The sequence below is a fragment of the Phoca vitulina genome, unplaced genomic scaffold (assembly GCF_004348235.1).
Source record: "Phoca vitulina isolate PV1807 unplaced genomic scaffold, GSC_HSeal_1.0 scaffold18, whole genome shotgun sequence".
In the NCBI taxonomy this organism is placed as follows: domain Eukaryota; kingdom Metazoa; phylum Chordata; class Mammalia; order Carnivora; family Phocidae; genus Phoca; species Phoca vitulina.
Window position 1 is genome coordinate 24,282,862 of NW_022589721.1, and position 26,688 is coordinate 24,309,549.

Sequence of the window (26,688 nt, forward strand, 5' to 3'; positions counted from 1 at the left end):
AGGTGCTATATGTCTCAGCGGTCCCCACCAATGTGCACCAAACATCGACTCTGAGCCAGGTGCTCTTACGAACACTTACAGATCGATGCCATCTGGTCCTCACAAGACCCCCAGGGTGAGGTACAGGTGGGCTGCCTGTAGGCAGAGAAAGGTGAAGAAATGTTCCCAGGCTCACAAAACCAGCAAGAGCAGAGCCAGGATAGGGACTCACAGTTCTCACCACCACGCCAGGCCTTCGGGTCAAGGCAGGTGTCCCCATGATTCCTTCATCAGCCACCCCGAGAAGCAAAAACAAATGAGAGTGGCAGGAAGGAGCACTGCCCATCATCCGGGACCACACAAGAATCCCCCTGTAAATGCACAATAAAAAGGTCTGCTTCACGTCCCTGGCACAAAATCCAGAATCGCTCACTCAGAGCAACACAGACTTGCTGACCCCAAGGTGCATACCCTCTAGATGCAGAGAGAAAGTGAAGAAGGGCAAGATAATGACACTGACTCCAGGTCCCCCTGTAGGTGCTCTGCATCATTATATATATTCATTATAAAGTTGAACTGTGTACCTCCCCCACCCAGTGCTGACATCCTGGAGTCAGGTACCCATGAATGTGAGTTTCTTTGGGTCTTTGCAGATACAATTAAGATGTAAATTAAGATGAGGTCACACTGGAGTAGGGCAGGCCCTTATTCTAATATGACTGGTGTCCTCATAAGACAGAAGAGAGACACAGGGAGAAGGCTACGTGGCAACAGACGCGAAGACCAGAGGCTGTGGCTGTAACAAGCCAAGGGACAGCAAGCAAATTCCAGGAGCTGAGAAGAGGCGAGGAGGGAAGATGCTCCCGTACAGGGGCCTGAGACAGCGCCGCCCTGCCGACACCTTGATCTCAGACCTCTAGCCTCCAGAACGGTGAGACAATACATTTCTATGGTTTTAATCACCAGGTTTGGAGTACTTTGTTATGGCAGCCCTAGAGAGGAATACAACATTGTCTAGCCTTTCGGCTCCAGCCAGGCAGAAGCTCTGTTTTGTTCATCCTGGTATTCCAGCAACTGGAGCAGTCCCTGGCGCACAGTAGGTGCTCAGAATGTGTCTGTTGAGTGAGCAGGTAAAAAAATTAAGAAAGTATAAACTCAGTAGGAGAAGGGACTATGTCTTTTATTTCTACTAAGAGACCAGAGCAAATTAGGTGCTCAATAAACTTTACAGAACGAATGCACTTTTTTAAATGAACGAATGATAAGCTCAGGAAGACTTTGCAATGGGTCTTATTCATGTATGTCCCCCGGACTCAGCCCATGGCCTGGCACACAGTAGCTGCTTAATAAATTCTGAAGGAGGGAAGGAAAAAAAAAAAAAGTGAAGAGAAGGAGGGCGAGCTTCAAGATCAGAAACACAGTATCCCAGTCCTCGTCCAGGTGACACCTTCCTCCCTTTAGGCATCTAACCAAGGAATGGCCAAGGCCATGAAGTCACCCGGAGACTTTCAAGCAGCCTCAATGATACTGATGGGACTTTCACAGGGGAACTCGGATGCTGTTTTTCTAAAATGCATTTCTTTTTCTTTTACATCTAGAAATCATAAGGCTTTCCAACCCTTCCAACAATGTTAGAAATGCAGCACAGAGTTGAGAGGTCAGCGCCTCTGCGTTCAGCCCTAGGGACACATTTCCCGTCCATGCACAGCCTTCATTCCTGACCTCTGCCCTGTGGCCAAAAAGGGACATCAGCTGGGCTCAGGGAAATTCAATTTGGTCTGACAGCTGGGAGCATGGAATAACAGGGCATCTGCCTTGACCCTTTGGAAAGCAAAGGCAGGGGTAGGAGGGGTGGGGGTGTCATAGAAGTTTCTCCGGGGCTTGGTTTAGGAGGGTCTAAAGTTTCTGTGGGTTAGTTTCTACATATGAACAAAAACCCTGGAAATAAGGCCAGCTGATTTCTACTGCTGGCTCAGAATTCAATCCCACTTCCAGGCACTGTCCTGGTGGCATTTGGGGTGAAAGAAAAGAAACACATTGTTCTTTATTCCCCTGAACTTGAGCTTTCCCAGGGGCAGTAACTGCCCTGAGGTGAGGTGTGATTTTAGTCATTCTTTTGCACATACATTCGCGTTAATAACCTGACAAACCAAGCAGGAGGTCCCTGGACTGGTCTCAATACATGGAGAAAGTCTCTGCTCCTGTGGGTTCCCCTTCGTGTCTACTGAACTCCAAGCTCCAACTCTTAATCTGTTCCATGAAAGAGAAGGGCTGACCCCTTCCCAGTGCCTGGTAGCCGGGAACAGAGGGAAGTCTTTCTGTTTTCAGATGGAGCCCTCATGTGATCAGCGAACCCAGGGATGCTGGAACCTTTCTCCCTATCAAAGGGATCTGTTGAGATGGACAGCTCCATTATGTTGGCAGACACACACCTGCGTGGATTAGTTGATGCGCCCCTCCTGCAGCCCCAGACGGTCCCACGCTCAGCCTAACCCTGTGGCTGTCGATCTGTATGGGATTTGCCCCTTTCCTTTTCTTCTGAGCACAAAGCCCCATGAGGACCGGGTCGTGCCTGCTGCTTGCACCTTTGTATCCCAAGCCCCCTGGCCCAGGTCTCGGCACGAAGTCATAAGCAGTTGATCCACATGTTATATGAAAGAGCCAACCAACCAACCAACCAACAAACTAATAAACAGGAACAAAGGTGGTGGGCCTCATGTTATAGGGAACAGAGTATAATAGGCTTTGATGTGTTCTTACTGAAATAGAGTATACATACGTAAAATTATTGGTGTCATAGCTGTGCCATTGAAGGAATTTTTACACCTGTGTCACCAGCACCCAGATCGGGGGACAGAACATTTGCAGAAGCCCAGCAGGGGCCTCGTGCTCCCTTCCTGTCACTGCCGCATCCACCGGCCGGGAAGCCGCTATCCCACCAACTGCATGACACCTGACAGTTACCTAGCCTCGCTGACTCTTATCTTCACCTTGGGAAAAGAATACTTACCTTCCATGCTGTGAGGATTCCATTTTTAAAATGTGTGTGCAGTGCCTGGCCAATGCCAGTGGTACGGTAGTAACAGCCATAGTCCTAGAGGTACTAGTAGCCACAGTACCAGCACCAGGAACAGCCCAGAAGTAACAGGAGAAGCAGTCAGGATAGGCGGTAGTAACTGCAGCTGCGGTCAGGTGGTAACAGAAATGGTAGTGTTGACAGTAGAAGCAGTAGGAGCAGTAAGAGCTAATACTTAGCACTTATTGTGCTCCAGGCACTGTTCCAAGGGCTCTACCTTAACTCATCTAATGCTCAAGGCAACCCTTATAAGGATGTACAAAATGGGATTTTACTGAGGCACACAAAGGTTAAGTAGCTTTCCCGAGGCCACGCACCTACCGAGCCACGGGTCCGGGAGTCAAACACCAGCGGTCCAGCCACAGAGCCCCTCCTCTTAAAAGCAATCTTTCAAGAACTCTTTGCTTGGCAAAGCAAGCTGTCCTCTAATATCTGCTCTCTTCCTTTTCTATAAGAACAACTCTCAATTTTGGTAAGCACATGGTCTTGTAGAATAAAGACCACATTTCTCAGCCTTCTGGCAGCTGTGCAGAGACTAAATTCTGGCCAATAGAAGTAGAATCAGTGGGGGCAATATTCAGAAACATCCTTAAAGGGAGGGAGCCTGCCTTTCTTCTTCTCTTGCCTTCTTCTTGCTCATAGATGTGATGGCTGGAGCAGCAGCAGCTACAGTGGACCATGAGGTGACTTGGGATTGGAGGCCCACACGGCAGACAAACAAGAGCAAGTGCGTGGGTCTCTCAGAGACTGCTGTCGCAGCCCTGCATAACTTGTGTCTGAACTTTCAGGTTAAGAGAGAAATATACCTCTCTCTTCTTTAAGCCAATGTTTATTTAGATTTCACATCATTCACAGCAAAACGTAATCCTAAATAATGCACTGGATTTTGCAATTATAATTAATGTCACCCAAAAAGACACCCGCAAAACTATCACTTTTGTGTTGGACTCTTGACTTAAAAAAAAAAAAAACCAACAACAAAATAAAACATGACTTTGGGTATTCCTCTAACAGACAAACTAGGAAAATAATCATACAAAGTCTCATTTACCCCAAAGGTAGTAACGGTTCCTTGTCGGTTCATGTTGGGGTCACATCAAAGCCTCTCAGGTTGGCCTCCCTTCCTCCAGCCTCTCTCATTCATTCAGGGCAATTCTGTTTGTCTAATGCTACTTAAAAACGATTTCTATCCTAAAACTTGAAATAATTACAATGCTCTATATGTGCTTCCTTTACACAAGACACTTTGTCTAGTTTTTCTAGCCCGCACACAAAAATATAAAACATAAATATTGGGATTTCCCTTTCAGAGAGGTGAAAATGGAAGAAATGGAGAGGGTCAGTGACTTGCCTGAGGTCACACAGCAAGTTGGTGGCAAAGCCAGAATTCTACCACTCCCTCCAGCACCCGTGCTCTTCCCACCACCAAAGCTGATTTCTGGGAAACGCCAGTCACAGCAGACTGACCCTAGGTCAAGTTACCCTGGCAACTTTAAGATTCACGGACTCTGACTTTTCTCTCATCTTCTTGTCCAGTCTAATTTTTTATCATCCTCTAACACAAACCTCCACCCACTGAGGTCAGACTCTGTAGACTCTTATCACGTGCCCCTACCCCAGGCCTCAGTTTTCCCAGCTGCAAAATGGGGCAAATTATACCTCCAAGAGGGAACATGGCATAGAGGAAAAAGGCAGGAGACCTGGAATCAGGAAAAACAGACTTCCAATCCAGCTGGGCATGTTCTTTACCTATAAAATGAATGTAGTAATTCCTCCCTCGCGTGGACTTAATGAGAACCTGTTTCTAAGAGTTGTTCAAGTAAAACAGCACCTACTGTGGATAGTGTCATCTTTGTTGCTATTCCTGACTTCATTCTGGAACTGTCACCCTGTCACCTTGCCTTCTGTCCGAAGGACACAGGTGAGGTGACAACAGGAAGCACTTTGAGAAGTCTACAGCCCTACAAATGCCACACATCCGTTTGCCACTAATATTCACACCCACGGTGCCTTTATCAGATGCTAGTCTGCAGTTTGATCAAATTTTGAATGTCAAACCCCTCCCCCGCAAGGAATCCCTCCGCATTTCCCAGGCTGGGCTCTCTAGACAGGATGGGCTAAGGCCACTCACCGATTCCATAGTGAATCTCTCGACGAAAAACTGGAGAGCCTGGAGGCTGAAGATCTCATGTCTCAGCCGTCACATCAGAGAATTACCTGGATGGGGGCAGGAGAAAAGGTGACAAGCATCATCCAGTGGGACTGGGCAGAAGACATGGTCTCAAAGCAACATGGGGTTTCATGTGGAGGCTCGCATCCTTGTGAGGAATGTTCTGACACCACCGAGCGGCTGTCCAGGAGTGGGAAGGAAAACAGCCAGCAAACCACTGTTTCAGCAAACCACTGTTTCAGCAATCCACCTTGGGGCTGGTGTCTCTACCCTCGGATCTGTGCGAGTGCTCAGGGATCCTTCGTAAGTTCTATTTCTAGCTCTACAGTCGAGAGCAATTTACAAGTCATTAACTTCTCTAAACATGAAATCAAAGTGTGCTCACAGGTGCAACAGACAGACGGCCCCATGCAGCCCTGTGCCCATGGGAAAATGGAGGTGTCTCCCCCTCCCCCACTGGCCAAGGGGACCAGCCCAGGAAGGAGGTAGAGCTCTATGAATATACATATTTCGGGACAGCCCCTCTGAACCTGAGAGAGGATTGTAATTAATTCATGCATACCAAAGCTTAATTGCTGAGTGCACAGAGCACAGGAAGTCTGGGATAAAAGCTGTTACATAAGGGAACGGCTTCAATATTTGCAGAATGGAGTGGAAACAGAGGTGAGGAGTGGAAACAAGATGAGCCAGGGGACCTGCTGGATCCTTCTCCAGTGATCGCTGGCTCAGTGTGGCACCTCTATCTGGGGCCAGAACCCAGGGACACTCTTGACCCACCGTCTTCCTATCCCCATATCCAATCCAACCCAAGTCCTGTCTCATTTACTCCCTAAAGATCTCTCGACCTCTCTCTTTTTCTCCATCCCCCCGACACAGCCCTGGACCAAGCCTCCACCCTTCCCACCTGGGCTTCCTTCCTGGTCTCCTTTCATCACCATTTCTCCCTCTGAAATCCGGTCCCCCACACTGAAGCCAGAATCATTGCTTGCTTTTTTTTTTTAATCTTTTATTGTAGAGAATTTTGTAGTAACAAAAATAGAGAAGAGTATCCTGAACCCCATATATCCACTGCCCAGCCCCGATCACCATCAACTTAAAATCAATCTTCCCTCTCCCCACATCACTGTTTCAAAGCAAATAATCTTACCATTTCGGTCATAAGTAGAACAGCATGTATCTGTAAGACCAGGTCTTTTACAAAAATAGAATTGCAATAGCATTCCCACACCTAAAGAGATTGTAGAATTCCCTGACATCACCAGAGATCCAATGTCCAGATTTCTTTTTTTTTCTTAATTTTTATTTTATTGATTTTGAGAGAGAGAGCACAAGAGGAGGAGGGTCAGAGGGAGAAGCAGACTCCCCGCTGAGCAGGCAGCCCGATGTGGGACTCAATCCTGGGACTCCAGGATCATGACCTGAGCCGAAGGCAGTCGCTTAACCAACTGAGCCACCCAGGAGCCCCAATGTCCAGCTTTCTAATAGTCCCATAAATGTCAAAAATGTTTTTGAAACAACTGTTTTTAAAATCCAGACCCAAATAAGCTCTCTGCCTTATATTTGGCTATGCTGAATGAAAAATTTAAAACACCAGTATGATGGTGTCACTCCATCCCCCACCTCTCCACCCTCAGCTGAACATTCTTCAAAGGCTTCTCAGTGCTTTAGGATAAGACCAAAAACATTTAACATGGTCTGACTCTCTCCGGCCTCATCTTGCCCCCTCAGGCTCACTGCTACAGGCATGTGGCCTTCTTTCAGATTCTGGAACTTGCCAAGGTCCTTCTGTCCCAGAGCCTTTGCCCATACTGTTCCCTCTGCCTGTAAGGCTTCCTCATTTACCATCTTTGCCTAGTTAACTCCTGTACTTCCTCAAGTCTTACTTCTTCAGGGAAACTCTTCTTGCTCCTCCAGATTAGATCATGGAATGTATTTTAGTTTTCACTCATGATTACACATTCATTAATGTGAATGTTGATTAATTGATCTATTGATCTGTTGATATGATTCGATTATAAGCTATGTGAGCACAAGACTGTGTTAGGATTTCCTCCCTGGTGTATCCCCAGCACCAGCTACACAGTGCACCACAATATTAATAGATACTTGTTGAATAAATGATCGAACCACTTCCTTCAAACTAAAAGGCCAATAACGATCGACTAAATCTTCCTGAACCTTGAATTACACATTTAAATTAGATGGAAAATTGACAATCTTATCCTAAAATTCACATGGAAATGTGATGGACTCAGGAAAGCCAAGATGATCTTTAAAAAGAAGGGCAATGTTGGAGAACTCCTATTTCCCAATTTCAAAACCTCCCACAAAGCTGTAGTAATCAAAACAGTGGTACTTGAATAAGTAAACATACGCTTTCCCTCAGAATCATAGACCGTGGCCTTCCTGGAATATTCCCCTCCGGATCCCACCCTTACTTTGTATATGACTCTGGTCCTGTTATTTGCATAAATAAACAGTGCTCCTCCCAGGCCTGTTCTTCAAGGGGCTGTTCCTTTGCTTTCCTTGCTTCACCCAAGTGTGGAAGCTGCAACAATGTACAGACACTGCTCCTACTTCTTCATTCCCACCCTGAATTTGAATTACACATTTGTACCCTTCGCCATGTGCCTTTATAGTCCCTCCCACTAAAGCACTATATTCCTCTTCCCCACCGGATTCTGGACTCGACCACTGACTTATTTAAGCCATGCAATGTGGATGGAAGTAACAAAGTATGGTCCCATGAAAGGAATATGTCTCCCTGGTCCCTGCTAGCTGCCACCTCTCAGCCTGGACCGCAGACTGCTAACGTGTGGAGAAGATCTGGACCCAACCAGGAGTCCACCCTGAGCACGCTGAACCCAACCGACATCAGCCAAGCCATAGACCCATAGACCCATGAGCATGAATATAAATGTCTGCTGTCATGCAAGCTACTGCAATTCCGAGGGTTGTTTTTTTTTTTAATTTGGTAAAATCTGACTAATACACATGGAAATACTAACTTATGGACACCAACGAGTATCAATATAGTTCGGGAAAAAACAAAAGCCATGCACATGGATAGCACAGGTGATGAGCAAAGAATACCTCCTTACAGAAGACCTACTTGGTGCCAACCTGACCCTCACAATGATCCTGTAAGGTAGACAACACTGGGCCAGCTTTGCAGATGAGAAAACTGAGGCTCAGGGATATGAAATAATGTGTCCAAGACAGTGTGCGGCAGAACTGGGACTCCAACCCAGGTTGTCTGACTGAAAAAGTTCAAGCCAGGCTTCTCTTCCACAGAAGCGTCTGGTAGATGCTCAAAGCATCTACCTCACGATCCCCTGGTCCACCATCCTACCGCCACTCTCGTCCCGTTTCCTTCAGTGGGTCTTCAGGAGAGGCTGCTGGGGCAGATGGAACACCCACCGGGCTTCAAGCCCAGCGTCCCCGAGTTCCGATCCAGCTCTGCCCCTGAGCAGAGCCTTGTCCTGGTCAGTGAGCCTCTGTGGCTCTCGGGTCCCTTGTTTGTAAAACAAGGCCACTAATCCTAGCCTAGCCTACGTCACTGGACCGGTGTGAACCTCCAGAGAGAGGGCGTGTGCAAGAGCTGTGTGAGGTGTGACATACCAGAGTCAGCTCACACCCTGCTGCCCCGACTCGGAAACCACTCACACCAACTTAGCATCTACATATGTGGCAGTCTCTCACCCCCGCTGCTTTGGTATCCATCTATGCTCTGAGACTGTTTGGCCCCCGCCCCGCCCCCGCCAAAAGAGATTCTTTTTTTCCAGTTATGAAGGTAATCTGGGTCCATTATGAAAAATACTAAGGCATGAAACTAAAATCTGTTATTATCCTAACACCTAGAGATAAATACTATTGGGATTTTAAGGCTATTTCCTTCCTGGGATTGGCTTTTGTAAGGAGGAAACAAATAATGCTTTTCAATTAACAGGATTTCTTTAGAACCAGGGTACTACCAGTAATTTTAAAAATACCACTTTGCATTCATTCATTCGATCACTCATTCAGTGATTTGTTCTGTGCCTACCATGTGCTAGAGACTGTTCTCACTGCCTGAAGTCGGAGCCGACAGCAAAAGAGAGTTCATGATCTCGAGCAACAAGCATTCATTCATTATTTTAGAATTCAACAAGCAGAGTGAGCCTACTATATATTGGGCACTTGCTAATAAAAATAATAACAGCAGCTTCTTTGCTAGACGCTGTACTCTAACAGCCTTGCTTATTATTAAAAGTTGCAAAGTTGCAGTTAGAGCTCAGAATATGGCTCTTGGATGAGTTATTTATCTCCTCATACTACAGTTTCCTTTTTAAACTGGGATAATTGAAGTCCTACGTCATACAGTCACGAGAATCAGTGAGAAATGCAGTTACACCACTGAGCAAAATGCTTGGTTCCCAGCATCCGAGGCATGAATGGGAACTAGTAGTGGGGGCAAGTGATATTATGGTCTCTTTGATCCTCGCAGCCATCCTACGGGAAGGTGAAACTCAGAGGTTAAGGAACTTGTCCAAGGTTATGCAGGTTCCCACTTAGGCACATGGAGCGCAGTTCCATTAGGGACCCTCTGAGGGACGTGGGGAACACACTGCAGGACTGCCATGTTGGGGTAGGGAAGCTGGGGCACTTCTGCACCAACTCCCATGCCTCACTAGCCCAGCAAAGCTGGGGGAGGGTGAGGCAGACATATAGGAAGCCCTCCATGGGAACAGACACTTGCCTGAAGTGCCTTCCAGGGTGGGCTCAAAGATCCGGGCAGGAAACACACAGCACCTATAAATAGGTGTTCAATAAATACATGTCAGAGTAAGTGAACATTGCTATCAACCCCTGTGCTCTTCTTTACAACCTCTCATTTCCCGCTGCCACCAGTGATGGGAGATTGAAAGGAGCGACCTGCTCGAGTGAACCAGAATTCATTACCATGGAGCATCACACCTTTTACCACCCGTGTTTCTGCTGCTTCTACTGAAATTCTATCCTGTGACTTACAGGATGTCTGTCAGGACAGCAATTCCTGCATGCCACGCAGGAATAAGGGACATAATTCACTTGGTACATAAACCCCTCTTGACTGCCAATCCCCAAATAGGTGGTGAATTTTATGCAACAGAAGTGACGGCACGGATGTTGGGATGTGTATCCTTTTATGGAGGATGTTATGAACTTCTGAGTCATCTGCAGCTACAGCTTGGACAATGTCTTTTTTTTCCCATAACATCACAGCAAACACTTGGCCTATTTACTGATGAGATTCTTTCCTGGTCTGTGGAAGCTGTACTTGGAAAATCAAGGAGCTAGAGAAGACAGTCTGAATTCATATGATTTCTGCCAATCCTCATCTTATCTATTAGAAGCCCAATTTGTCCAGTCCCACTTGAAATTCCCTCTCCTCCAAGAGGTGCTCTCCAACAATCTAGCCATGCTGAATGAACTCTCAGGGCCCTTAACGGCAGCAACAGTGACCCCTACTGGGCACTGTCTTCGAGCCAGACCCATCCCGGGCACATTGGCCACCCCATTCAATCTTCACCCTAATCCTGCAAGGAACTGTGATTGCCTGGATTTTGCAGATAAGAAAACTGAGGCTCACAGAACTTAGGTAGCACATGGTCACACAGGTACCTGGGGGTGGCAGATTCAGGATTCAAACTAGGAAGAGCTTGACTTCCAAGCTCAGGGCTTTGCTCACTACGCTACATAAAATAGTATAAATTAACACTGAATATACCCCATTACTATTTCCTGATTGTTTCAACAGTGAATGCTGGGGCTGCCTTGAGCCGGTCATGGGGATTCCGTACTAATAGCTACGTCTCTCAGTTTCCATATACACTAGCAAGCAACAAGTCCTGCCTCCCTAGCTGCCCCAAGGAGCCCCGAGTCAGGCACCTGTGGCCTCTCTAGCCAGGTAACTCTGGACTCTTGCTGTTTCTCCTCATCCATCTTCCTGCTGCCTGCCAGCAGGTTTTGGGATGGGATGCTTCTATTGACTCTGCCCAGGACTGCTCATTCAAGTATGATATAGAAGGAAGCAGATGAGGGGTGCTTTGGTGGCTCAGTCGGTTAAGCATCTGCCTTCAGCTCAGATCATGATCCCAGGGTTCTGATAATCAACTCTCACATCAGGCTTTCTGCTCAGTGGGGAATCTGCTTCTCCCTCCCCCTCTGCCCCTCCCCTGCCCCGCACCCCTCCCCCTCTCATGCTCTCTCTCTCTCTCTCTCTCTCTCTCTCACTTACTTTCTCTCTCACATAAATAAATAAAATCTTTAAAAAAAAAAAAAAGAAGAAGGAAGCAGACAAGACTCTGTGGAAGTCAACGCCAAGAAAGATCAAGGTGCTCTGCCTAACAATTCTGACGCCTCTAGACCTTACCCTGGGCCCCATCCCCCTGCCTCACTTGCTGGTTAAAACAACAATCGAAGATGGTTTGGGTCTCTCCTCTCCAAAGAAGAGGTCAGGAAAGGCTGTACTCACTACCCTTCATGATCCAAAGGTCTTTTTAGATTATAAATTTACAATGACTGTGACCATGTAACTTACATCCTATGCCCTGAGTGCCCGGCACAGGACAGTAAGGAGGGGAAGTTAGGGTAGGCTGAGCTCAAGGTCCACAGGTGGCGCATGGGACAGGGACAGAAACAACAGATAGGATGAACGCTCGTAAGCGGTCTCATCTGGGTGTGAACACAATGTCACAGGACCTGCCTCACAAACATTTACTAAGTGCCAACTGCATGCTATTTTCCATTGGTCAGAGCTTCCTGTAAGGAGACTCATCTGTTGGGAAAATGCGTCCATCCATCCATCCATCCATCCACCAATTCATTTATTGAAAAAATATTTGTTAAGCTAAATGTCAAGGAGATAATGATGGTTAGCGAAACAGCCATGGTCTCTGCTTAGAGCCCGTGTTCAGAGAATGAGACCTTAATCAAATAACCCCACGGGTGATGAGAGAAAGAAGTACTGCGTACCAGAGGAATCTACATACTACAAGTGAATCACGATCCCCCACATTCTATAAAGCTGCATCCTGAAAATTTTGTGCATCTTAAAATAAGTGAATGCCAGACAGACAGCCTCAGGGAGCCACGGAGGGAACAACAAGGTAACCTTGGAAGCCATGAGCAGGGAGGCCAGCGAGGCTCACTCCCTAGCATGACCCACTCCTCGCACCAGCGAAAGCAGGCAGAGCTCAGCCTGTGCCTCCACAAAATGACACATTTCCTTCCGGGTCTCCTGGGAAGAACAGCAAGTGCGGAGTGCGTGGGTGCCCGGGGTTTGTTGTGCCACCAACTGTTTTAATAGTGCGACTGAGGTCCTTTCAAACAATTTGTTTACGCTCAGTGAGCACGTGGGGTGCAGAGCCATCTGGGGGGCTGCTCCCCTGTTCACTGTGTAGGAGAAGGGTGCAGCGGGGGGGGGAAGAGGAATCTCAAGCAGTGGAAAGAGGACAGCCTCTGGAGCAGGAAGACTTACATTCCAACACTGGCTCTCCCCCCTAATGGCTGTGGGACTTTGGACAATAAACTTCACTTCTGCTGGCTTGTGTCTTCTGGAAAATGGGGGCGGCGGCCGGCTGTAACGTGCCCACACACGTGACCTTGACACTCACAAGCCCGTTAACGGCCAAGCGCATCCTACCGTAAGCAACATCTGGGACTTCCCGCCCAAGAGCTTGTTCTCTGCCACCCAGGGGCAGGCTGGAAGTCAGGAGACCGGCACTCCCGGGTGCGGCCTCCAGACAAGGATGTGAGAAGTGCTGGCACTGAGTGGACGTGTGACGGAAGAGGGCGCGACCATGACAACCTACAGCTGGATGGGACGCCCACAGCCCAGAGTCCCGACCCGGCAGCTCCTCAGCAAGGCCAACACCACGGACCTGGTTCCTGCAGGTGGTCATCATGCTGTTGTCCCCCACCTACAGTCAAGGCCCAGAAGTCACCTTCCAGGAGCGGCACCTCAGGGTCCCAGCCTTGCCTGCCCAAGGGAAGAGGCACCAGGGTGGAAAGGACTTTGCATGGAAAGGTGTTCCCCAGCACCCCCCTGCCAGCAGGAAGCCCCACTGTGGGCCCCAGGGACTCTGCCACCTTCAGTTATGCTGACTCTTCCCCTGGGCCTGAGTCGTGAGAAGCATAGCTGTCACTGGGATCCCCGTCCTATGGTGCAAGCAACAGGTTACACAGTCACCGGAAAGATAACCTAGCTAATCTGTATCGATTGGTGCTTCCCACGTGTATCAGACACTACACAGGCAAGAACTTCTTTAATCTTTGCAACAACCCCAGGAGACAGGTATTATTATTGTTCCATTTTACAGGGAAGGAAACTGAGGCTAATACGGGATGAGCATCTTGCTAGAGTTTTCCCAGCCTGTAAGTGGATTCTAGATCTGCCCGATTCCAGAAGCCTCTTCTTTCCTTTAAATCCCACCAGCCCTTCAGAGCAGCGGCAGCCTCGGGAGAGAGGTCTCTGCTGTCTGGATTTCTCCCCCAGTGCTGGGACTAAAAAAAGACCTCTAACAAGCTGGCAAGACCAGCCTTGCCACGCAAGCACACTCCTGACTCCCCTGAGGACGTATGATCAGCACCAACCACACAGCAACCCAATTTAAAAACACTCTTTGTGATCACCTTATTCCTTCCCTTCTGTGACAGCCATATTTGCCCATTTTCCTATTTCTGAAACACAATGTGTCTTAACTATCAAATTTAATGTGGCAGAGCTTCTGTTTTCTCCTCCAACTCTGTGATGATGTCAAGAACGCATGTTACAACTCAAGGCAGCTCAGAATCAAAGGAAAGAAAGTACATCTAAGACATGTTCCGATCCCATCTCATCAAAGCCCAGAACAGTCCTCAGGAGGCTGTAAATCTGAGAAATGAGCAGCCTAGTCTCCTTCAGACCACGCACAGAATCCACCAAAGTGCACCTGCCCCTGCATGGGGTCCCACCCCACAGCCTCCCATCTACCTGCGGCTCAAATTCCATCCATACCTGCACTTCTACTAAGAAAGAGAAGTGAATTCCTCCCTTGTCAGTCCACAGGTACAAGATCCAATGAATGCTCAGGATATTGTAAAACTGAAATAAGTATTTGACTCTATCTTCCATTTTGCCATTCATTCATTCATTCATTCATTCCTACAACAGTTCAACAGATGCCAGCAGATGCCCGTCCAAGCTGGGCACCTTGCTCCCATGGGAGGCAGAAAGGCGAAGTAACAGTCACTAGGCACCTGTGAGAATGGACACGGATGCCATGCCCAGAAACAAGGCAGATGATCAGACACAGAGTGGTTTCACCAGGGGAGGTGGTAGCAGCAGCGGGTTTTGAGGGATGGACGGGGGGGGGACACCAGACAGAAAAAACAGGAAGAGGGACTTCTAACCGCACGGAGCAGCAAGTTCGATGCCATGGCCTGAGACACAACTTCTGCTGGACACCTGTTTGCTGACCCCTCTGCCACGTGGAAGACACAGCGCTGACACCTGTCACAGTGCGTGCCTGAGTTGAGCCGCGCTCCCAGGCACTCTGTGCCAGCACGCCGAGCCAGGCCCTGCCCGGTGCGTCTGAGTTACGGGAACCCCAGCCAGGCAGCCTCCTGCTCTAGGTTCTCGGCCTGCCTGCCCCTAAATATGGTGTGCATCCTGCGGATCTAGACAACTCTCAGAACTTACAATATGCCTGCTCTGAAAGACTGGATACATATATTTTTAAAATATTTAACTGTGGTTTAAAAAAAAACCACACACCATGGAATTTACCATCTTAACCATTTTTAACTGTACAGTTCAGTAGTGTTAAGTATAACCACTTAATCATTGCTGTACAACAGATCCCCAGAACTTTTTCAACTTGCAAAACCGAAACTCTTCACCCATTAGACAACAATCCCCATGTCCCCTTCCCCCAGCCCCTGGCCACCCCGTTCTACTTTCTGTCTCTGGGGGTTTAACCACTTTAGATACCTCATATAAGTGGAATCCTGCAGTATTCGTCCTTTTGTGACTGGCTTATCTCACTTAGCACAACGTCCTCCAGGTTCTTCCACACTGTAGCATGTGTCAGGGCTTCCTTCCTTTTTAAGGCTGGGTAATATTCTATTGTGTGTATGCCACACTTGGGGTATCTCCCCATCTGCTGATGAACACTTTGGGGTGCTCCCACCCCTTGGCTATTATGAATAATGAACCCGGGTGCCTAAATATCTCTTTGAGATCCTGCTTTTAATTCATTCGGATATACACTTAGACCTGGAATTGGTGGATCATACAGTCGTTCCATTTTTAATTTCCAAAGAACGAGCATACTGTTTTCCACAGAGGTTGTACCCTTTCACAGTCCCACCAAGAGCACACAAGGGCTCCAATTTCTAGGACTGGATACATAGTTGAAGAATAAATGAATGATATATCTGCTGGATGAATAATGGACATAGCATAGTAACACAATAAATGCTTTCTGATGGGCACTTTCCCTCTGCTGACTTACAAGCTCCATAAGTTTACCGAAGAATAGGAAATAAGAGCAAAATGCCCCACTAACAGAACTGTGGGAACATACTGAAAACCTCCATGTACAAAGGCTAACTTTGCTCCTATCACCACATTCAGTTATCAGAAATTCCCCCAGGACAGGGACCATGACTTATTTTCCTCTAAATCTTTGACCTTGACTCGTAAGGCCCACCTGGCTAAGGGGCTGAAGTGCAAGAGACATGCAGCACTATTTGCTGAACGGTTACAGGAAGGCAGAGTCAATCAAGGAAGGCTTACTGGAAGAAGATGACCCTGAAAGAGGGAGAGGACAGTCCATCAGAGAAAAGGAAGCACAGTTGTGCCTACAGAGGGGGGCCTGACTCATGAGTTTCATCTCCTTCCTGAAGGCAGAGGCAGTTTGTGGATAAGCCCGAACACGATAATCAGAGGCACCTGACATGATGATGTAACACGCTTTACAGGTGCTCAGTAAACACCTGTTGACTGAATATATGTTCAGAGTCAGATAAAAACAAGGCAACACGAGAACGCCTTCTGTATGAGTTGTCAAAATGGGAAATGAGGGGGTTCCTTTTCCACTCTAGGGAAAGAGTCATGTGACCTAACCTCAGCTTTCCCACCCCACCACCTCCAGTCAACAGGAAGCCCTAGAAGAAACCACCTGTCAGCCCCGCCCTGACGAAGCCTTGTGACCAAGTGACGCCACTGTTGGGGAATCCCAATCCTCAAACTTCTTTCTGGAATTCCATCTTGCTTCTCAGGAATTTTACTCCCTGGAAACCTAGAAGGATCAGCCAGTGTCTATAAAACTTCTTTCCAAATTAAGTTTCCCCAGAGTCAAGGTTCTTTCCTTCCAATGAGGATTTAAGTCTCTTCTATTTCACAGCTGTGTGTCCCAGGTGCAGGGGGCAACACCGGGGCTGGGTGCAGCAGACCTGCTGTAGGCTTGCGGCCTCTCCCCTCGTCCCTCAGTGCTGCCGGAGACACCGAATTCAAGATGCCCGGTAGACTGGAAGGCCCCTGGAAAATCACCCAGGCAGGCACGACAGAGCTGTAAGCAAAGCCACCCCACACCCCGTCCCTATCCTTCCGGAGAAGATGCTGGGGAAACCGGAAGACCCTGCTGCGGCTAGCACAGTGTCTGGCTCAGAAAATGTTTGTTGAATGAATTCATTAATAGCTGCCTAAACAAACACCCTCACACCAAGACTTCCCAGGCACACATTCATTTCTCATCCAAGCCCAGTGGCCAACCTGTCAATACCAGCTAAACAGGGCCCCGGGTTCCCTCAAGTCTCTTGCTTGGCAGCAGCCTCAAATGTAGGTTCTCCTGAGCATCGTCTTCTGGGGCCTGGTGTGAACCCAACTTCTCTCAGAAATCAAGGCTTCCCACCTGCTCCCACCCAATTCTCTCCGAATGACAAAGAACCGCAAGGAACTATGAGGCAGGAGATTTGGCCTCAGCTACCTGCCCTGGAGACAGATCCCTCTGTGCTGTGACTCCTCAAAGCTTCTGGTGCCACAGTGATAGAACGAGAGTCATGATGCCCAGGTCCCACAGCGGCTCGCCCTGTTCCCTGGGAGCCAGGGAGACAAAGCAGAAAGAGCAGAGACTTGCCACCCTGGCATCATGGCGACCTGCGCTGACATGGCGACCCCTTCCCCCTTGTTACAAACACGGTACAGTCTTGAATAAGTATGACTCAAAGGGTTTACACTATATAGCCCAAAATGGAAAGAGAAAAAGAGGGGCCCCCACGTCAGAACAAAGGCCTCAGCTCCCAGCACACATCTGAGTCTGGTGGCATATGCACACACCCAGGCGGGCCGACCTGCCACGGGAGCCACATGGGCCCCTCCCCGTGGGCACAGGGAAAGGCCGCTGGGTGGTCCCCAGAGGCCCATCCTGAGGCCCTCACAAAGGACTTTGTGTGCTAGGTCGGGACATTCTAGCGTCAGCCTGTTTCCTCTGTGGAAGCGGTTTTCTTGGCTCACTCTGATAGAAGAGATATGAGCGGAAAGACCAGTCCCGGCTCACGGCCCCGGGACTGTTGTGGAAAGGAGTCACGTGAATCATATGAGCCTGGAGGGCTCGCATTTGCAGAAGCCACAGCTAGACTTATTCATGAGACAGAAAACCCAACAAACGCTGGCTTGAGGAGAAAAGCAGGGGGAATTTATGGGCTGACAAAACGGAAAAGTCCAGGGTCAGATGTAACTTGGGTGTGGCTGGAGTCAGGGGCTCCAAGGATGTGGTCAGGGAGGGATTCTCGGCATCTGCTGGCTCTGCATTCCTAGAGGGAGTTGGGGGTGGTATCTCAGGCAGGCTTGCCCTCGGGGGTCACTGGCCTTCAGGCTGCCACAGCTCAGCAATATCCGGGGAGGAAAGCACCCCCCACCCTCCAATTCTAATGACAGTCTCAGGGTTGCGTCTGACGGTGAGCATCCTTGAACCGACCTCCATGGCCAGTGGCTGGAACATTCCATTGGCTGGCTCATGTGCCCAGAGGGTTCAGGGGCTGGGTCAGGTCCACAGGATGCACATAGACTAAGTGAAGGAAGGCACTTATTCAGAGGAAGGTATGAGGGAGAAAGAAGGAGCAGGAGAGAAAGAGGGAGATGCAGGGTGGGGAGAGAGAAAGGGAAGGAGGAAGGGAGGGGAGGATGAAAGGAGGAAGGGGGTGGGCAGTAGGGAAAAAACCTGGTGTATGCTACAGATAATTTTTATCATTAGGGAATAAAGTAGCAAAGGACTCCAATTTTAAATAAAAGAGAAAAAAGCAGACTGAGCTCTTTATGTCTTTTTCCCCCTGTAACAGCTTTATCAAGATGTAATTCGTATACCATACATTTCGCCCATTTAAAGTACACAATTCAATGGTTTTACTACAATTCACAGAGTGGTACAACCATCACCACAATCAACTTTAGAGCATTTTCATTGCCCAAACAAAGAAACCCCATATCCATCAGCAGTTACTGCCCATTCCACCCTCGGCTCACTCCCAGCAGAACAGTGTAACTTTCCATCTCTATAGATTTTATTCTGGATATTTCACATAAGAGGAATCATACAATAGGTGGGTTTTAAAAATTCTGTCTTTTGTGGCAAAATCTGCAAAAGGACTCCATTCCCTGAACTTCTGGTTGAGCTCAGGCCTCACTCCCTGGAATGGTTATTAGGGCGGTGGGCCACAGGGGGGAGGGCAGGGGTTGGGTCCCGCGGGGACCTGAGCGGCTCGATGCCCAACGTCAGCCCCTGCAGCAGGGAGGGCAAAAAATGTCTCCAGGATGCCTTGGCCTGCACTTCTGGTCTCACCTCTGGCCTGGGACCAGGCAGAGTGGACAAAGCGAGGGCCTCAGTTAGACCTGTGTCAAGGAATTCCCCAGGAAGGGCTCTGTGGGTTTCCACCGAGCACCCTTCCCCCTTCCTGAACTCATTTGGGACTCCCCTTCTCCCCAGAAGCACATGTTCCTGCCCGTGTGGGCCCCAGCAGTTCAAAACCATCCCAGCAATTTGCTAGTTATTAGTTTAGAGGGGGAATGTGACCCAGTTGGGGTCAAGGAGACTTGAAGCTGGAGGTTTCTGGGAAAGCTCTTTCTTGGTCTTCTGAAGAGGTCTTGGAAATGGAGTTCTGTCTCTTCCTCTGGATGTTACAATACAGATGGGAAGCTCAAAACAGCTGCGGCCAGTCTCACGACCAGCCTCAGGCAGAAACCCACACACGGAGCACAGAGCCACAGGAAATGGGAGCCAGGGCTCCTGGAAGAGAAGGGAATTCTGGGTCCCAGTACACCACATGTCCCTCACGTTCCACTCTCCCCCACTCCGGGCCCCAAATTGACTTCTAGGGACTAATGCAAGGGCTCCCTACCCCTCTGGCTTGCAGGATGGTTTTAGCCAACAGGGAGCCCCAGCTGGAGATCCGAGCAGGAGACAGTAACGCTGGAGTACTGATCCCTCCCACCCCACTGCCCCTCTGGTGGTCACTACGAACTGGCTGCCACCCTTAACCCAAGTCTCAGCTCTGGTCAGGGCCCCTCCCCACAGCCCTCACTGTCTCCAGGTTCCAGTGACCATCCCCTCCCCATCTCTCAAGCCAGGCATGCCACAGGAGTCCCAGAGCCACCTGCCCTGGGCACTACACTATCCCTGCAGCCTCCCTACCTTCTCACACCTTCTTTTATTTTATTTTTTTAAGTTTTATTTATATTTTTTTAAAGATCTATCCATCCATTGGAGAGAGAGAGAGAAGAGAGTGCACAAGTGGGGGTTGAGCTGAGCACAGAGCCCAACGCAGGGCCCGATCCCAGGACTTCAAGATCATGATCTGAACCAAAACCAAGTCGGACACTTAACCGACTGAGCCACCCAGGCGTCCCCCCAACGCCGCCCCTCATGCCTTCTTAAAGATCCCTTTATGTGGCTCACGAGCATGGAAAAAATGCTCAAAAGCATTAGTCATTAGGAAAATGCAAACTGAAACCACAATGATATACCACTCATACCCACTAGCTCAGCCATAATAAAAAAAAAATTAAAGAAAAAAAACATAAAATAACAAGTCTTGGTGAAGAGGTAGAGAAATCAGAACCCTCATACATTGCTGAGAGGGATGTAAAATGATTCAGCCCCTTTGGAAAAGTTTGGCAGATCCTCAAAAAGTTAAATATAGAGTTACCAGATGACTCATCAATTCCATCCCTAGATATATACCCCCAAAGAATTGAAAAGAGGGTTTTTTTTTGAAAGTTTTTATTTATCCATTTGAGAGAGAAAGAGAGAGCGAGAGAGCAAGAGGGGGGAGGCAGAGGGAGAGGGAAAAGCAGGCTCCCTGCTCAGCGGGGCTCGATCCCAGGACCCCAGGATCCCGACCTGAGCCGAAGGCAGACGCTTAACCGAATGAGCCACCCAGGCGCCCCTAAAAACAGGTTTTCAAACAAATACTTGAACATGAATGTTCACAGCGGCACTATTCACAGTAGCCAGAAGGTGGGAACACCACAAATGTCTACCAATGGATGAATGGATAAACAACATATGGTCTATCCATACAGTGAAATATTATTCTGCCATAAAAAGGAATGAAGTACTGATACATGCTATGACAGGAATGAACTTCAAAAACATCATGCTAAGTGTAAGAAGCTAGACACAAAAGGACACACCCTGTGTTATTCCACTTACATGAAACATCTAAAATAGCTAACTTCACAGAGACAGAAACAATGGTTGCCACGGGTTTGGAGGTGGGGGGTGGTTGGTGGGGAGTGACTAATGGGTACGGGACTCCTTTTAGATGATGAGGTGATGGTTGAACAACATTGTGAACGTACTAAGTGCGACTGAATTGTATTCTTTAAAATGGTTAATAGTTAATTTTATGTCAATTTTACCTCAATGAAAAAAATCCTTTATAAAATTCTCTTTTAATCATCTTAATTCAAGGGTGCTGTGTGTGTCTTATGGGGAGACTGACCCCCCGCCCCCACCTCATGGACTCAGAGTTACATGAAGTCAGTGTACTTTCTCGTTGCTTCGATTAAGCCAGTCTTGCTCTATGCATCAGGAAGCTTCCTAATGGACATACCACTCAACCACTTCCCAGCTGGGTGGCCGTGGGCATGCGTCTCAGCTTCTCTGAGTCCTAGTTTCCTCATCTATAAAATAGAACTAATAATACCAACCTCATTGGGTTGGTATTTATGATTACTGTGACATTAATGTAAGAAAATGTATAAAAGGTATCTAGAACATTAGGTGGAGCTCAAAGGGTGATTTCATTCATTCCTTTTAACACCAAACTATGACACTCCCTCAGTGGCAATTAGGTCTACCTGTGGAGATGTTACCGAGCTCAAATGAGGACCATACAGCCGTTCCCCAAAACTCTGTTTCCACTTCTTCCTGGGCACACGGTGAGACTACATTTCCCAGACTCTCTTGTGGTTAGGTGTAGCCCTATGTCAGAGTTCCGGTCAACGAACAAGAGTAGAAATATTTGCCATTTCTCAGGCCAAGACTTTTAAGAAGTTTGTGTGCCTCTTCTGTGTTTTTTTTTTTTTTTTTAAGTTGGCTCCATGCCCAGCACAGAGCCCAATGCAGGGCTTGAACTCATGGCCCTGAGATCAAGACCCGAGCTGAGACGAACAGTCAAGTCGGACGCTCAACTGACTGAGCCACCCAGGCACCCCTCTTCTGTGTTTTTTATCCCTTCTGCCGGTGGAGGCAGCAATGACAAAGCTATGGGGACAGCAGGGCCACAACGGTGGGAGAAGCCCAGGTCTGTGAGTCACCCCATCATGGAAAGCCACCACTGAACTAGAAATACCCATTTTGGACTTTCACATGAGTAAAGAACAAATCAAAACATCTTTTGTATTTAAGCAGCTAAATGAATATTCGTTACTGCTGCTATTAACACTGTATTACTAATACACCATTCTAGTCTTCTGAGCGTGAACTGTCTAGTGGATTGTACAAGGTTTCATTAATTTACCCAAAAAAATCTTCAGCTGAACACGATCTGCGTGCCAGGCCCTATGCTAGATCCTGCAGGTTCCAAATAAAGTAACAGTATAACAGTATCTGCCCTCAGGAAGCCACAAAGTAATAAGGGAGACAGAGGTGTAAACAAAACCAGTCATTAAAATGTTTCAGATGCCTCGAGAAAAGCCTGTACAGGTAGAGAGAGGACACAGACAAAGAGATGCTCAATTCTACTTCGAATCAGGCGGGTCAGGAATGGCCTCCTGGGAGGGAAGACACTCAGGTTCAGGTGAAGGGGCTCCTGAAGCAGACGAATGTCACAGGCATTCAAGGCAGATGGATCCACCTGAGCAAAGGTGTGGGGGCCTGAAAGGGAGGAAGTGTGAGGGGGATGGAAACATTTCCCATGGAAGCTGCAGGGTGGAGGAGAGGGAGGAAGGGGAGGAAAGAAGAGGAAGAAGGAGGGGGAAGGAGATGAGGGGGATGAAGAAGGGGAGGAGGGAGAGGTCATAGTGGGAGGAGGAGGATGAGGAAGGGGACAAGGAGGGGGAGGAAGGAGAGAGGGCAGCCTTGTAGGAGTTCAGGAGCAGATAACTGTATGACTTTGTAGAGAAATGAATATGACCTGCACTAGCATCTCCAGATGAGGCCTGGCTTTCCAACTCCTTGATACAAAGGTAGATCCTGAGGATTCGATCATGCAGTATTTCCTGGCCCCTGTGCTCTGCCCTGTGCTCTGCCTTCCATAGAGTATCTTCCTGCCTTCTCACTTACCTTGGGCTTCTCTGCTCCTTCCCCTGAGTTCCCTCTGCTAAGCCTCATTCCATTGTCCTTAGAAATCCAAATACTTCCCTGGTAATCTTCCTCCTTCTTCCTTCCCTGTGTCCCCAAAACTCTCTCCCACAGATCAACCCCTTTGAGGGGACTCAGCACACTGAAGTAAGCCCCCCGTGCCCAACAGTGATCATGGCAGATCTAGGTTTACTGCCCATAAAGGCACTTGAGCCAGGGAAAGAGCCACAGGTTTGGAGGCACAGGTCCTGGGTTCAAATCCAGCTGTCACCTGCTTATTCTGGTACCTCGGGCAGGTCATCAGGCAGGCTGAAGGCCCGGTTTCTTCACAGCTGATTCTTTCCATTATTCTTAATAGGCATAATAAAGACAGAGCTGGAAATGACCTCAATACCCATCAGCTTCACCTCCCACACTTTCTGCTGAGGCAATCTAGGCCCTCAAGGTTGAGCAAGCAGCTTGAGGTCACAATTGAGGGCAACGTCAAGTCTATGTAAAAGTGCAATATTAAATAAAACTAAATCGCCAACTGGCCTAGATCAATTTGCAACAGTTTTTATAGCCCATACTTATGCCACTTTCTATTTGATTTATGACATTCTGATTAAAGAAACATTGCATAATATCTAAAATTCAATGATAATAAATAGGAGGACCAAGAGTTCTACAATTATCACACTATCAAAGAATTCCTTTTTCTTTACTTTGATCTCATTAGCGAACCCTCTCATTATATAGACAAAAAAACTGAGGTTTCCCAGAGAGGGAAAGTGACATTCCCAAAGATACAAACCCTGTTTGAGTGAATATTGGAATGCAACCCATGTTCTTGATTCTCAAAAACTGTTTTTCTCTTTAATATACCAACAAATAAGCATCGGTTATCACCAAGTGAGTCAGAACACCTCTGGGACAAATATATATTAGGATAAGGTATTGAAGTGGTGGCTGGGGTGCTCGCTTTGGCAGCACATATACTAAAACTGGAATGAAGTGGTGCTTGGCAACTTAATATATAAAGAATTGTTACAAATAAACAAAAAAAAATGTATACCAAATATAAGTATGAGCAAAAGATGCACACAGACAACTCCTAAACCAAGGCCTACGAGATGAAAATATCTTCCACCTCAGTATTAAATTTAAAAGTGCAAATAAAGGGGCACCTGGGTGGCTCACTTGGTTAAGTGTCTGACTCCTGATTTCAGCTCCGGTCATGATCTCAGGGTGTGAGATCAAGCCCCTCATCGGGCTCCGCGCTCAGTGGGGAATCTACTGGAGATTTCCCCTCTCCTTCTGCCCCTCCCCCTGCTCACGCTCTCTCTTGATCTAAAATAAAGAAATAGATCTTTAGAAAAATAAAAATGCAAATAAAAACAACATTCATGGGGCGCCTGGGTGGCTCAGTTGGTTAAGCGTCTGCCTTCAGCTCAGGTCATGATCCCAGGACCCTGGGATTGAGCCCTGCATTGGGCTCCCTGCTTGGTGGGGGGGCCTGCTTCTCCCTCTCCCCACTCATGCTCTCTCTCTCTCAAATAAATAAAATCTTTAAAAAAAAAACAACCCAACATTCTTGTTTAATCTATCAGCTGTGCAAAGACTAATACAATTGACAGTGTTCATGTCTAACATGGGTTTCAAGAAATATGCAGTCTCAAGGAACTGCTCTGGGAAATAGAGATTGGTAAAGTTTTCTGAAACACAGTCTGGCAATACATATGATACTTTAAGACAGCAATTCCAGCTCTAAGAATTTCTCATAAGTAAATATATGGACAAGTATATAAATGCAAAAATCAGAAGCAACCTAAATGTCTACCAATAAGGAATCAATGAAGTAAATTATGGTATGCCCATAGCCATCAAAAATGATAATGTAAAAATTTATTCACGGGGAGACTCCCAATATATTAACTGGAAAAAAATCAGATTACTAAAGTACTTGTATAAGATTTTGTCACCGTCTGCAGAAACCAGGTAGCTGAGAGTCTATCTGCATAGTAGTCATCTCTCAGTGGCTGGAGATCACCATCTTCCACTCTACTTTTTCCTGTTCTTTCTGGATTTTATTATGAGCTCGTATTATGTTTAGATCCAGCAGGGGTGGGGGTGTAGGAATGTGCATAGTTAGTGGCTGCCTATGGCTGGGGGTGAAGAGTTGGGGGAAATGAGGAGTGACAGCTACTGGGGAGTACGGACTGGGTGATGAAAATGTTCTAAAGTTGAGTGTACTGAGGGGTGCACAACCCCAGGACTCTACTAAGAACCACCACCTTCTGCACTTGGAATGGATGAATTATGTGGTATATGAATTATACCTCAATAAAGACACTATAGAAATATAATTTAAAAATTAACTGAAAAAGTATAAAGGGCCTGGAGGATAAAAAACAAAAAATAACCCGGAGCTGAGCTGGGAAATGGGGAGCAGTGCACGACGCTCTCACACGGGACCGTGGCCATCCACTCTCTGGTCTCTACAGGCAGAATCCAGCCAACACGAATTTATGGATACACCGTCCCAGTCAGTCTGGGTCTCCCAGCCCAGGAGAGTGCTGGCTCATTGGCCACCAGGCTCCCCAGGCTCCTGCTGAAGTCACCCACAACCTCCCCAGTGTAGACAAGCCCTGGAGACCACCCCCCTGGCCAAGGGCCCGTGGGCACACCAACTCCAACGGCAAGCCTCTCCACCTCTCTGTCCTCGTCTTTCCCTTCAGAAGACCCGGAGCCACCTTGCAGGCTCCAGGCTTTTGAACAATTTAATCCTCCCGGAGACACGCTGGGATCAGAACCCACACTGGTTGTCACACTCAGCTCTCTGCAGGTGTGAGAGGGACTCACAAGAGCCCTTCCAGAGCACCTGCCGCATGGCAGGCACTCGCTTGTGCAACACTCTCACTGGAGTGGACAAAACGTGCTGGCCTCCTGGGGCTCAGAGACCAGCAGAGGTAAGGGACTAGGACAGATCAGTGTGATGGATGTCTGGATAAGGGTAAGCACAGAGGGATACTGGGGGCACCAGAGACGGCTCTAAACCCTATCTTAGGCATCAGGGAATGACAGGTCCATTACCTATTTAACAAACATGAAAAGTGGCTATGGTTTATGTCAGGCACTGGGCTAGGTGCCAGGGACACCTGAGAAAGGGGGTGCATCACTGTCCTTAAGGAGCTCAATCTAGTTAGTGGACTTGGTGTATAGTACCTACGAAGTTCTCCCATTCTCCCAGGGATGGCTGAAGTAGAACCAACACGGCTTGGGGATGGTTCAGATGAGCTGAGGGGTGGGGATCCCTAAATCCACCCCTCTTCCACTGCTTCCATCTGGTCCAGGCCACCTTCGCCTTCTGCCTACATTGTTCCAACAGGCTCCTAACCATCTCTCTTCTACTCCTGCCCCCTCTAACCCATTCTCTAGAACAGCAGACAGCAGGATCCTGGTTAAAAAAAAAAAAAAAAAAAGTGGGCGCCTGGGTGGCTCAGTCGTTAAGCGTCTGCCTTCGGCTCAGGTCATGATCCCAGGGTCCTGGGATCGAGTCCCACATCGGGCTCCCTGCTCAGCAGGAAGCCTGCTTCTCCCTCTCCCACTCCTCCTGCTTGTGCTCCTGCTCTCGCTCTCTCTCTCTCTGTCAAATAAATAAATAAAATCTTTAAAAA

At 47.9% G+C, this 26,688-nt stretch overlaps 1 protein-coding gene across 8 annotated transcripts in view; it reads right to left on the reverse strand.

Moving 5' to 3' along the window:
- ASAP1 (ArfGAP with SH3 domain, ankyrin repeat and PH domain 1) overlaps positions 1-26,688 on the reverse strand; it is a 344,878-nt gene that overhangs the window by 302,156 nt on the left and 16,034 nt on the right. For all 8 annotated transcript variants that reach the window (XM_032415481.1, XM_032415484.1, XM_032415490.1 and 5 more), the window contains exon 2: positions 5,187-5,272. In XM_032415481.1, the coding sequence (XP_032271372.1) occupies positions 5,187-5,245 (59 nt within the window). In that variant the 5' untranslated portion in view covers positions 5,246-5,272. The remainder of the gene's footprint in view (positions 1-5,186; positions 5,273-26,688) is intronic.